Below are 13,680 nucleotides of genomic sequence, written 5' to 3'. Positions count from 1 at the left end.
CTCGCCTGATGTGTACTGTCCATAAATTAATGATTGCAGATTGAGATGCATCAATTTTAATGATTAAATTATCACAAATATAAATGTGAATATATCGTTTTTAACACAATTGAAAAAAGAACTTTACTTATGCTTTTACACCTCACAAAAATGAATAATGAAAAGTCTAGTTACTTAGTAAAGATGAATGACATTTAAGACAACAAAATATTCAAGACAATTAGTAATATAAATACAGACATGCAGAGACTATAAACTGAAGTATGCGAGGAGTATCCTCCCACGTGCGAGCATATGCATGCGGCAGGTATGCTTCGGATCAAACGCATCGCGAGCATACCGCGGGATCTAATTTAACGAGTGACGCGCCGGTCACCTGGCTTATTAGCCTAGACATAAATAATTCGCGGGGCCCGGCTGACGGGCGATCAGTGCGCGACGGACGTAATTAGCTGATATTTTATAAGACTGACGCTAGGCGCCGACCTGGACTCACATAGGCAATAAATATTGCAGAGATGGTCAATTTTTTTGCTATATTTTGTCACGACTATCTAGAGTAGGTTCGAACTAGGGTCAGAAGAAGTAAAGCGAGAAGGGGCGACGGCCCATGGCGCCGGGCATAAGGGGGTCAGACTCGGACACAAAGGGGCGCTTGCAGTGCTGCCTTTGATGCTCTATCTTTGAAAGATGAAAAAGACGTGTGTTTCTGATCTGATGCAACAAAAGATTAGAAATACATGATGGACATAGACAAAGTATTGTTAACTCTAATATTGTTCTCCTTTGCTATTAACAGAACTGACCACTCTATAAGTTTAACATCTATGTATTCTTATTTATGTGATGGAATGCACTCTAACGATCAGTCATATTGCAGTAAATGCCAAGTGATGTAGAAATCATCACAGAGTGTGGTCACCTGTTTTGATTGGGTTAGGAACGCAGTATGTTTTGTTTGATAACACGTACTTACTCCACAACTGTTCCATCAGGAAAGCATAAAGAAAAACAGCCAGCGTTAATCATAATGACGACATTCTCACCGACATGAAACATATCACCATCCTTGTCATTATATTTAACAAAGCAGAGGATTGTAGTCTCAGAAACCCACAGTTAAATTATTAAATAAGTACACTGCTATTATTAACCTTTAATTCGTTTTAGATGTAGAACATAGTCTGGAAGAACACATTAGCTCCTAATTTATTTTATTTTTATTTCGCGCGGACGGAATCGCGGGCAACAGCCTATCTATAATAGTTCCAGAATTAGTGTACAATCGGATACTAAAGTGTCAATCTTTTCGTTTAGAAAAATTACTATTGGAGGTTTTAAACAAAATTTATATCAATCGACAATAAGTAAAACAGATTAGGATATAGATTAAGAACAGATAATGCAAAATAAAGATATAAATTGACAGCGACAATTTATACTTCAATTAAAATCATTACCGATAGGTGGCCGGAAGTCAAGAATGGCGTCGCCTCAAGTTTTTTTGTTCGCGTTATTACTCGCAGGTATTTCTTTATTTAAATTATAACCAACTGTCGTCCGTGGCTTTGTCCGCGCGCTATTAAAAAAAATATTTACCCTGTTTGCTTTCAAATTGTTCTACATCTATGTGATATTTAGGCGAGATCCATCCAAACATTCTCATTTATAATATTAGTAAGATAAATAGTGTTTTTTTAATATTTTATTCAATTTTAATTATAATTATAAAAGAAGAGAGCGCTTAAAAATTTTATTTTTATTTTTATTTTGATAATTTGCTTTTTAACCAAGTTATTATTTTAATTCTATAACAATAAATAAAGGTTACTCTTAGGGCGTCTTGTTAGTTAGTCTTTATTATTCACGGACAATAAAGCATTCAAACTGTAAAATAATTTTTACAATCAGCCCAATAGTTTCAATGGTTTTATGTAATTAAAAAATATAATTCAAATTTGAAATTATGACCCCATTTGTTTCTAGGCATTGCAGTGTTCGCAAAGAGCGATCGTATCGTAGGAGGTCAGCCGGCGCCAATTGAACGATACCCTTCAATAGTGCAAGTAAACGCTCTTAGCATCAGCAATGCTTGGGTGGAATTCTGTGCGGGGAACATACTTACTACCAGATACATTCTTTCCGCTGCACATTGCTTCCATGGATTGTAAGTATCATCAGCTCTTATACCTCAAGTCTACTCTAAGTCAGGTGACTAGTCACTGGCTTGCTACCTATAACTTACCTTAGTATACAAATTATCTGTCGACTAATTAAAGTATGTTTCCAGTATGTACGCGCCCTCTAGACGGCGCATCAGGGCGGGTACAGCGGAGCAACATGTTGGAGGCATGGTAGTTTACGTGGAAACGGAGTTCAATCACCCCAGCTACGGTCTCTTGGGTATGGACGGTGACATCACCGTGGTGCGGCTGCAATCACCTCTGATCTACTCCCCTGTCATCCAGCAGGCCACTATCATCGCCCAAGGTTCACAAGTACCGGACAATGCTCCCACAGTATACGCTGGATGGGGCGCTATGTGGGTTAGTACTTCATTAGAATTTAGTTCTCCAATGTGTTGTATTCTTGTGAAACGGAATACACGAAGTACAAGTAATCTAATCATTTGATCCGACCACCGTTGATTATCTAACTATTAAGCAACCTTAGGTAAAGTATGTACATTCAGACTTTTCCTAAAATCCAGAGGATTTATCTTTTTGTTAGATCAAACGGGAAATTTGGCATATAGTTCTACTTGGTATTGCTCGTTTGGAATGTATTATAAACCATATTATTTATAATTCTACAGGAAGATGGTCCATCTTCCGATATCCTGTTGGACACGACAGTTTACACGGTCAACAATCAGGTGTGCACGGAACGATACAAGAACTCTCCCCGCCAAGACATTGTCACCGAGAACATGATCTGCGCTGGTCTTCTTGATGTTGGAGGCAAGGATGCCTGCCAAGGGGACTCCGGTGGCCCGTTGTACTACGGCCACATCCTCGTGGGCATTGTCTCCTTCGGCGAAGGCTGTGCCAACGCCACCTTCCCGGGAGTTAACGCTGCTGTCGCTGCTTACACTGACTGGATCGTGGCAACTGCCATATAAAGATTATTGCGTATTTAAGATTAATAAAATATATGAAAGATGCTTTCATTTTAATTAAATCTCTATTGTACCCACATGTCCGAATATTTATATGCAAAGTGGTAGTGACCAGTTTCTTCATTGGAACTATAATTATTATTAAGTCTTTCGTATACAAGGCAACGAGAATCTTCGAAACCCGAAAAGTATAGTTGCTAAGCGATTTACGCTGTAGAATTTAATAGAGGTTCGTATATATCGCGCGTTGTATACATTTCTATCCATTATTGCCAAAGCTCGCAACCTGTGGGCCTAGCACGAATATTTATTTAATCGCCATCGTATCGCCCCTGTCGGGCGTAAACAAATCTCATACTAATACATCTCGTTTTTATATAAGTTTAAATCTCATATTCATTTTAAAATAATTAACGATGACGACACGGAGGCGATTGTTACTAAGTTAGGCCCAATGTTTGTGTTTCTGATTTTCAAGATGGTGGAGCAAATTTATACAGTTGACATCTAGTCGCTATGCCTGTACTGACAAAAGAGAGGACGCGTTTCGACGACTCAAAGTTGTGTGTAGTTTCAGACATTATAGTTATTATCCTTTGGCGCAAATGGCGCTCTTTCATTACAAAGTCAAGTTTCAGAATTATTAGTGAGGGGATATAACCGTCGACATTTTAGTAAGGCCAGCTAGTGTTGCGCCAGTATATCAGCACACTGTCGGATTTTCTTCCTAACATTTCGGATCGCGCGTATTGCGATTCTAAAGACGCAGTCATGCAATACTAATTTTGACGTTGCCTTGTTTACGAATAGCCTACGTCTTGTTATAGTATAATAACTTACTATAGTATTTTTCCAACGAAAATTTGATTTTCTCCTATCTTCATTGATTAATCGCTGATTAAAATGTATATCGGAAATCGGGTAATAAATTGGAAAGTTTCCAGGAGGAGAACTTACATCGCCTAATTTTTTTTACGGTTTTTACGCCTTAGCGAGGACAATTAATAATTCAATAAACATAAAGGATTAGCGATTAGATATATTAAAAGATTGTTAACACAACGCAAGTATATAACAGATATAAATTATGAGCAAGTTTAATAATTTACTTCAATTTCCGGAGGCGTGCTGCAGGGGAAGCTACAATCAAACAATCAGAGACAAGAATGGCGTCGCTTCAATATTCTCTTTTCTTACTTCTACTAGCAGGTATTTTATGATAGGCCTAATTTTAGTCCTATTTCCCTTCCCACCCTCTTTCTAATAAGAAAAGGATGCATGGAAAGGGAAATGTGCATACCTTCCTCCGTTGGCTATTTCAGCGATTTGAGGTGGCCGCTCGATCGTTTGCCACCTTATGATTTAATAACAAGTATTTCTGGATAATCAGTGAGTTTCTTTAGAAGCAATAAAAAGGTCTTTGTCAATACAAAAGTTATTTAAATTTGTAGTTACCATTGAATCGAAATTAATCTGTATAGTTGTTTTACCCTTTTTGTTTACGATTTAAAAAAAATCTTTCAGGAACTGCTATATGTTTATAGACGTCGGTTTCTGAGAACGAATTGTTTTAATTATATCGTTCTCTCTTTTTTGTCAAAGATATTGACAGAGATGTCGATATGTTTTTCATAGCGCTTTTGGTCTCAGAAATCCACAATAAGTAGCGTAGTATTGACAATAAGTAGCATTTCCATGGACTTAGATTAGGTAAGACAGGAAGTTTTACTCATAATATTTTATCATTGGTTAATCAAATAATATATAAATTTGTAGATTAAAGTTTATTGTGAATAGATAATAAGGTTAACTATAAATAGTGAGTTACGACTAGAAAGTTAACTAATATCTTCAGGAATCAACAATACCTTGACAATGGCGGCTGAGGCTCTCTGTTTCATATTGTTAGTCACAGGTATTATTTTGTTTTTATATCATAAAGTGGCAAACGAGCGAGGGGCCATCTGAAATCGCTGAAATAGCGAAGTGACCGTTGCCCATAGACATACGCAATTGCATATGCGCTGCCTACCTTTAATCGACGGAGGAGGGGGGAAAGAAAATATTTTCCCTTTCCATGCATCCTCTGATCCGAAAAGCCCACTTCCACTTCCTGTCCTTTCTTTGTAAGAAAAAGGGTGGGAAGGGAAAGAGGACTAAATTAGGCTAACTAGCTGTCTGAATTTAAAAAAAAAACTTAATTAGTAGTCAATGTGTTCTTCCAGACTATGTTCTACATACGTATATGGCAAATTTAAGAGAGATCCGAGAATTCTGGAGATACCTTCTAATAAACATACATCCAAACATTCACTTCATTTATAATATTAGTAAGATTATATTTCTTTGACGAGGTAAAGCAGATCTAACTCTAAGCTTAAGAGCAAGTAAAGCCTCAATTTAGGGTACATGATAATTTTTTGATATGAAACAAACGTTTTTTTCCCCAGGCGTTGTGATAGCTACAGAAAGCGATCGTATCGTTGGAGGTCAGCCGGCGCCCATAGAGAGGTATCCCTCCATCGTACAAGTAAATGCTTTCAGCAGCGGCATCTGGGGAGAGTGGTGTGCAGCCAACATCCTCACCACCAGATATGTACTCTCCGCTGCACATTGCTTCGACGGAAGGTAAATCTTTTAAAACTAGCTGTTCTCTCGCGACTCTGTCTGAGCGGAATTAAAAAAAAAACTTTATAAGTAGCCTAAGTGTTCTTCCAGACTATGTTCTACATCTGTGCCAAATTCTATCAAGATCCGCTGAGTCGTTACGAAGATATCTTCTAACAAACATCCATCCATCCATCTTTTCCATTTTATATTAGTAAGATTCTCGTGTCACAAGGATAGTTACCATATATTTCGGTAACGGCTTAACGGATTTTTATTAAATTTTATATTTATTTTAGTAGGTCTACTATCTATTTTTTAACCCTTCGCAGACGGAGTCACGGGAGGCACCTATCTTACTAATATTATAAATGGGAATGTTTACGTAGATGGATGGTTGGATAGACATTTGTTAGAAGGTATCTCCGGAACGGCACAAGGAAACTCGATGAAATTTGGCACGGATATAGAATATAGCTATATAATATAAAATAACATAATCTATATTCATGCAGAATTGTTTCCTACATGTTACAATGAATGATTTCATTTCAAAGTTATTATGATGTACAAAAGTATAGATTTGTTCGTAACATACAAAACGAAAAAAAAAAAATTTGTTTGTCCCTAAATCTGTTTGTCTATGTTTATTTCGATTAATTTTCGGAGCGGTTGGATCAATTTTGACGAGACTAGGAACGAAAGGCAGCTCTAAGCTACTTTATTTAAAAATCTGCGCTCTCGAATTCGCGGGCGCCTGCTGTTTAAGATAGCTAGCAATTTTGTACATATTAATTTTTGCTATTTTTTTCTAAGAGTAAATAATGAAAATACTTTTCCAGTGGATTCGATCCATCTATGCGCCGAATCAGGGCGGGAACAGCACAAAAGCACGTCGGTGGCATGGTAGTATATGTAGAGAGAGTATACAACCACCCTACTTTCGGTCAGCTGGCTTTAGACGGTGACATCTCTGTGGTGCGGCTGCAGTCCGCTCTGATCTACTCCCCTACAATCCAGCAGGCTACTATCGTCGCACAGGGATCACAAATACCAGATAACATGCCCGTCGTGTATGCCGGATGGGGCGCTATAAGGGTTAGCACAATGACACTATTCGACTTACTTTCAATATACAAACATAAATGCTGTATTCGTACCTTAAGAGTACACTATGGTTAGCACTTTAACTCCTCTACTAAAAACATCTTCGCGTTTGAAGCCGCTATGTTTTACTTTTCATTTTACTTCTTTACTCAGAGACTCATTCTTCTGATGATTAACGTGATTTGACTGTCATTGTCTTTCTTTCTATTACAGCAAGGTGGACCAACTTCTGATGTTCTGCTTGATACAACTGTTTTTACTATCAACCGAGAATTGTGTGCTCAACGCTATGACGAAAGTCCCTACCCATTCGTCGTAACCGAGAACATGATTTGTGCTGGTATTCTGGATGTCGGTGGTCGCGACGCTTGCAATGGAGACTCTGGTGGTCCGATGTACTACGGGCACATCCTTATTGGTACTATTTCCTTTGGTATCGGATGCGCCAACGATACCTTCCCAGGAGTTGTCGCTGCAGTTGCATCATACACGGATTGGATTGTGGCGACAGCGATTTAAATCGTTATGAATTTTTGGTTAAATAAAAGATTGCACTTTAGATTTTTTGGCCACCTGGATCCAATTAAATAGTATTTTTCATTTCATCCTTTACTCTCTTTATTGAATATCCTAAATTTTAAAGGAAACTTTCGTTAGGTACTGACTTATATGATAGGTAGGTCACATGACATAAATATCACTGTTAATCATAAAATAGTTAATTGCGTAAATATTCTAATCCAAAGATTCGCCATAGTTATAGCAGGTTTTTTGAAACATATCAAAAGAGTTTGGATTGCGTTTTTTTTACATGATAAGGTATCAAACGAGCTAGCGGTCACTTGGATTTCCCAAAAAAGCGACATCTGCAATTACAGCTGCGTTGCCTACCCTCAATCGTCCCTGTAGCATTCGGTGTGCTATATTTGGCTCGTTCACGTACCGATACGTGCTGCCGGTCCAAAGGTCTGACATTGACTAACGCCCCCACTCTCCGGCACGTACTTATTACGCGTACGCTCGAGACAAACAACACTACATTTATGCATATACTACAGTACCCTCCTCGGGAGAGGAAAGGGGAATAAAATAAGGCCTAAGGCACGTACCCTCGTCAGAGGAAATGCGGAATTGCTTCTACTTCACATCTGTCGTCTGTGTGGTCATGGTATTGTATCGGGCGAGTCAGCCATTCGTGCAAAAGATGTTGTTGAGGTCTACAACTACTAGTCCCATACTAGTTTCTTTTTATATATTTATATTTTTTGTGATTACCAACATAGTTTAGCACAGGAATGGTATCATTATCACAATTAATTTATAGATAGGATTAACGATTCGGTAGTTTTATTATTTCTGATAAATTGCACTATAAATTGTGGGCATCGATAATAGAATCCATCTTGCTGCCAGCGTGTTTACAGAAGGTTCACCATGGCGTCTCCTTTGGCTTTGTCCATGTTGCTGCTCGCAGGTAAATATAATTAAAAATCTTATCATCATCAACGAACTGTTAGATCATAGATAATCTGAATGAGAAGACTCTGAACTATGGACCAATGTTCCATCTAGACGTTTAATAAGTTACTATTCTACGCTTGTAAATATATTGATAATTTTAAACGTTTGTTCTAACACCGAAATTTATGAATTACTGATTCTTTCTGGACAATCCGGTGACATATTGGTTCAAATTTATTGAATTAAATCTATACTAAAGCATTCCCATAGTGAAGAATTAAAGATTCTGAGTGTGAGTAAGTAAGGGAGTATGAGGATATGAGAGAGGCAGTAAAAAAGTGCATGGTTCTATTTTTACTATCGAATCTGTTAGTCATCATCAACTCACTATACGTCCCCACCGAGGGTTGTTGGTTGACTTCACACATATCTTTGAATTTCTTCTCAGATATGTGCAGGTTGCATCACGATGTTTTCCTTCGCCGTAAGAACGTCGGATAAATGTACATATGTAAATCGAAAATCGAAAAATACATTGGTACATGGCGGGATTCGAACCCAGGACCTGCTGATTGCAAGTCAACTGCTTAACCACTGAGCCACCGACGCTCCTATCTGTTAGTAGTTACACATAAATGCTTAAAGTCTAATGCATAGACTACATTTCGACATTTTATCACATATAAAATGTTTTACTTCATGACTATATCTTCAAAATTTGATATCTTAATCCCATTCCACGACATTTGCTTTTATTGCATTTTATCTTACAATTTTATTGCAGGATGTAGATTAAACGATAAAAGGTAATTAAATACAAAATATATTGGTAGTCATTATCACTTTTGTCTCAAAGATTTTGCAATATTCCAATACAAAATTATTAGATAAAAACAATAAGCGTGACTGGCTGAAAGGCAAACTAGAATTTGGCGACGATACATTTTTGAACTCGTATGCGTCATAAGAGGGATTAGATCATTGACAACGTTGTTATAGGTGAGAATAGGCAGACTTATAGAATAGTATCTGATCTCTCTCTCACTTTCACGAGCAATTAACTCAGGGTAGTGAGGTCTTATCCATTAATAATTACCAATGTATATTTTCAGGCATTGCGGTGGCGAATGGCAGTCGTATCGTGGGAGGTCAGCCGGCGCCCATAGAGAGGTATCCCTCCATCGTGCAGGTGGACGGACTGGGCGTTTTCTCGGGCACCTGGTCGCAGACATGCGGCGCCAACATTCTCACCTCCAGATACGTCTTGTCCGCAGCACATTGCTTTGCTGGATTGTAAGTAGAAACAATATTTTATAATCGATAACGCTGACATCTTACTAATAAAAGAATCTCAATGCTATTAAAACTAATCTGATGTGAGGCTTCCGAGGAATATTTAAGGTTGAATGGATTACTTGTCGATTTCAGCCTGTATGAGCCTACCCGCCGTCGCATCAGGGCTGGTACCGCAGACAGGAACTTTGGTGGGTCCATTGTGTACGTTGAACGGGAGTTCAATCACCCAAGTTACGGTTTGTTGGGCATGGACGGTGACATCAGCGTGGTGCGCCTGCTGACAGCGCTGGTCTACTCACCCGTCGTCCAGCAAGGGACCATTGTCGCTCCAGACACACAAGTGCCCGACAATGTGCCGGTCGTTCACGCCGGATGGGGCGCCACTTCGGTTAGTATACTTTGTATTTATATTACCGTAGATCTTTTAAAACAATCCTTAGTCTTGAAAAGATTGAGAGACCTTTTACATGCGAGCTTAGAGTAAAAGGAAATGTAAGTAGACGGCGAACAATAATTAGTAATCTGTTAGCTATGTGATATGAACAGAAACATCACAAAAACATCTGCTCTGTGACAATATTTCAAACATTTCCAATTCATTCACAGCAAGGAGGTCCCGCATCAAGCGTTCTTCTGGACACCACAATCTATACCGTGAACAACGACCTCTGTCGGGAGCGCTACTTACACAGTCCGCGACAGGACATCGTCACACCAAACATGATCTGTGCTGGTCTCCTGGACATCGGAGGCCGTGACGCTTGCCAAGGAGACTCTGGTGGTCCTTTGTACTTTGGGGATATCATTGTCGGCATCGTCTCATGGGGCGAGGGCTGTGCAAATGCCACCTTCCCCGGTGTCAGCGCCGCCGTTTCTCCTTACACTAACTGGATTCGTGACACCGCCGTGTGAAATAGTTTATAATATGTTTAGTTATTAAAATAAAAGCTACTTTAATATTTAAATTATTTTGAATTACCTTCTGACCCATGATAATGGTACATGTGTATGAATTTTACATTCAATTAGTAATTTACATCATACAAAAAGAAAATAACGCCGATGTGCTTGTAATTAAGTGAGCCGAGTCAATATCTTTACTCATCGTAATTATCAGTAAAGTATAATAAATAAAAATTATCAAAGCTTTAAAAGCTACGCAATATCTGATTAAACAGCATTGGACGACAATCAATTATTGTTCATATAAAATATTTATTTAAATATATTTATGCAATACTACTTGTCACCCGCGACTGCGTCTACGCGGAGTAAAAGAAGCTTAATAAGTAGCATATGTGTTATTCCAACTATGTTCTACATTTTAGCCAAATTTCATCAAGATCCGTTCCGGAGATACCTCAAACATCCATCCATCCATCAAAATTTTTGCATTTATAATGTTAGTAAGATAAGATTAAACACTACTGTCCAAGACTTCGTTAGTTGTTAGTTTTCGACATTTACCAGTTTAGTGGCCTCTATCGGATAATTTATGAAACTACATAAATTGTTCCACTATAAAATATGTTTAGCGCCATCTGTAATCAAATGTTACTAAAAAAAAACGATGTAGTCCCACAAGTCACTACTAGAGGGCAGTGAAATAAAAAATAGGAATGTCTTTAGAATAAGTTTCGTTGATTGCCAAAAATGAACAAAATTATAATCTTACGTCATGTTATAAATGCAAGACTTTAGATGGATGGATGGATGTTTGTTTGTAAGACACTACGGAACGGATTTTGATGAAATTTGGGACACATGTAGAACATAGTCTGCAAGAACACATAGGCTACTTATTAAGTTTTAAATATTAATGCTATATAAGTTATCTTTTTTTTGATTTGATTACCAAAAAAAACGTCGCCAGTCGATGATTAAGAGAAGAGGGGGGCTAGTAGTAAAATATTTATTTTTCAAAAAATAATGCTTAGGAACATTTTTTGATGCATCCTCCACTCTCTAATAATATATTATTTCTTATTAAAAATAACTATTTGTTAAATCTGTTTTGCATCCCTTAACTATGCTCCTATCCTATACTCTAACTATCCTTTTTTAAAGTAATATTATAAAGAGAAAAGCTCTGTTTGGGAAACTACACTATCCCCGGGTAGCATAGGCTATATAATATTTAATTTTATTGCAGTTGTAAAGATTATCGACAATATAAAGCTGCAATAAATACGCATGATAAAGAGATTAATGTCGAAAAAACATTTACTTATGCAACAAATAAGTATTATAAAAATCAGCACTAGTCTGGAATTTTCTACAATTTAAAAAATAACCACGACATTCTACCGTACCACCTTACGCATGTTGTGGAACTTTATTAATTTTTATTATCACTTTCATTCTCTTCTTTTTCCTTGATAACATTGATAGCAAGCAACATCATCTGTTGCATGAATGGGCCTAGCCTGGTAAAGTACTATGACCACACACGAGTCACGAGTAAAGTGGAAGCAATTCCATACTTCGTCTGATGAGTGTGTCGGAAGCCTAATTTAAGTCCACTTTTTGCCCGAGCAGGGAAAGTATGAGAAGGGATATATCATTTTGTTATGAGTTTTCAACTCCGTCGATTAAAGGTTGGCAACATATCTGCAATTGCGAATCTATGAGCTATTCGGGTAGCCGCTAACTCGTTTGTCACCGTATGAAAAAAAACTTTAACAAAACAGAAACTATAATGTATATAACCAGTAAAAGTCTACTAATGTGATCCTAACAAATATTTTTAATTTAAAAAAAAGCAAATCACGGCTGAGAAGTTGTTAAACAAATGAAAGTAACTTACCATCTCGATGGCTCGTTGACAGATGCAAGTTCTCCCTGTGAATTTTAACCCCATTAGTCCACTGGTCCAAGAGTCAGAATCCAATGTAAGTTCAGTAAGTCAAGGTCAAATACACCAACGATGCTGTCCATAACCAACTAATTTGTACACAAGAATTCAGTTTAAAATTGTTTGGATTTTATTTGATTTTATGTTGAATTAAGTATATAGATGCATATATACAGATATCAAGGCTAAATATTATCTAGTTCTTAGTGTAATCTTGTGATAAGCCACCACCAGCGAACTGCCACATCCTTTACATAGCTCTATCACGAAAGTATTAATTTTAATAGCAATGTACAGTTTTAATCTTTATATTGTTAGGGTTGCCACTTAACATTAAAAAACATCAAAATATGTTAACGAAATTATACCTAAAGTTACGGAAAGATAACATATTATTTCGCCATTTTTTCCTTCTTCTCTTTCTTATCTACCTTTCCGCCCTTTTTATGTAACAATGAACTTATATTGTGCCCCTAATAGAATTGATTGTGGACGAGATGTTTACTTTGTTAAATTGCCACCTTGTACAAATAAAGGTGCATTGTATTGTAAAATCAAGTACGTAACCTATCTTTGAGAGCCGTTGTCGTTTTATTTTCTCATATAATCTAATTTTAACAAATGTGACAACCCTAAAGCTATTTCCTTGATATCTCAAGTTCAATAAAACTTTCGACTTCAGTGTTAGTATGTTATCGTTAAGAATAAATTTATCAATAACCTAATTATATCTTTAATGCGGTAATAGATAAGTAAATAGTTGGCTTCCAAATATTAAAGGTTATGAACGAGGTTAAAGTTCTTTTTCTGTTTCCCTATTATTTTTTTTATATCATAAGGTAGCAAACGAGCAAGGGGCCACGTGAATACGTCGAAATAGCGGAGCGATCGCTCCCCATAGACGTGCGCAGTTGCAGATGCGTTGCCTACCTTCAATCGACGGACGAGGGGACACGCAAGAAAAGGATATATCCCCTTCCTATGCGTTCCCTCCTTCGTCACATTCGCTTCCTCTTCCCTTCCGTTTTATATAAGGAAGGTAGAACGGGAAAGCGGATAAAACTAGCTTGTCACTGCGAAACAGTTGGGTGGCTTTCAATTCCTGTACACTCTCTGAAGGCTTTATTTAAGATAAAACTAAACACCACACAACATTTTACATATTTGAAATCAAAGCAATATAAGCTGTGAAAAACTCTTATGTTGTAGTTCTTAGGCAGTTTATAAAAGGGACAAT

The 13,680-nt window shown here is 37.4% G+C and overlaps 3 protein-coding genes across 3 annotated transcripts; all 3 read left to right on the top strand.

Moving 5' to 3' along the window:
• The first annotated feature begins 1,422 nt into the window (after nucleotides 1-1,422).
• LOC106116543 (trypsin, alkaline C-like) lies at nucleotides 1,423-3,175 on the top strand. Its single transcript, XM_013310418.1, has 4 exons — nucleotides 1,423-1,526; nucleotides 1,987-2,167; nucleotides 2,291-2,546; nucleotides 2,816-3,175. The coding sequence occupies exons 1-4, from the start codon at nucleotides 1,484-1,486 to the stop codon at nucleotides 3,119-3,121; spliced, it is 786 nt and encodes a 261-aa protein (XP_013165872.1). The 5' UTR covers nucleotides 1,423-1,483; the 3' UTR covers nucleotides 3,122-3,175.
• A 1,772-nt stretch (nucleotides 3,176-4,947) lies between these two features.
• LOC106116571 (trypsin, alkaline A-like) lies at nucleotides 4,948-7,420 on the top strand. Its single transcript, XM_013310446.1, has 4 exons — nucleotides 4,948-5,033; nucleotides 5,569-5,746; nucleotides 6,568-6,823; nucleotides 7,046-7,420. Exons 1-4 carry the CDS (start codon nucleotides 4,994-4,996, stop codon nucleotides 7,349-7,351), a joined length of 780 nt encoding a protein of 259 aa, XP_013165900.1. The 5' UTR covers nucleotides 4,948-4,993; the 3' UTR covers nucleotides 7,352-7,420.
• Nucleotides 7,421-8,209: 789 nt separating this feature from the next.
• LOC106116556 (trypsin, alkaline C-like) lies at nucleotides 8,210-10,557 on the top strand. The gene is made up of 4 exons (XM_013310431.1): nucleotides 8,210-8,306; nucleotides 9,406-9,586; nucleotides 9,722-9,977; nucleotides 10,196-10,557. Exons 1-4 carry the CDS (start codon nucleotides 8,267-8,269, stop codon nucleotides 10,499-10,501), a joined length of 783 nt encoding a protein of 260 aa, XP_013165885.1. The 5' UTR covers nucleotides 8,210-8,266; the 3' UTR covers nucleotides 10,502-10,557.
• The last annotated feature ends 3,123 nt before the right edge of the window (nucleotides 10,558-13,680 follow it).

The sequence above is a fragment of the Papilio xuthus genome, unplaced genomic scaffold (assembly GCF_000836235.2).
Source record: "Papilio xuthus unplaced genomic scaffold, Pxut_1.1 DF827714.1, whole genome shotgun sequence".
In the NCBI taxonomy this organism is placed as follows: Eukaryota; Metazoa; Arthropoda; class Insecta; order Lepidoptera; family Papilionidae; genus Papilio; species Papilio xuthus.
Note: the sequence above shows the minus strand (reverse complement) of the source record. Positions and strands in the feature narration are given on the sequence as shown.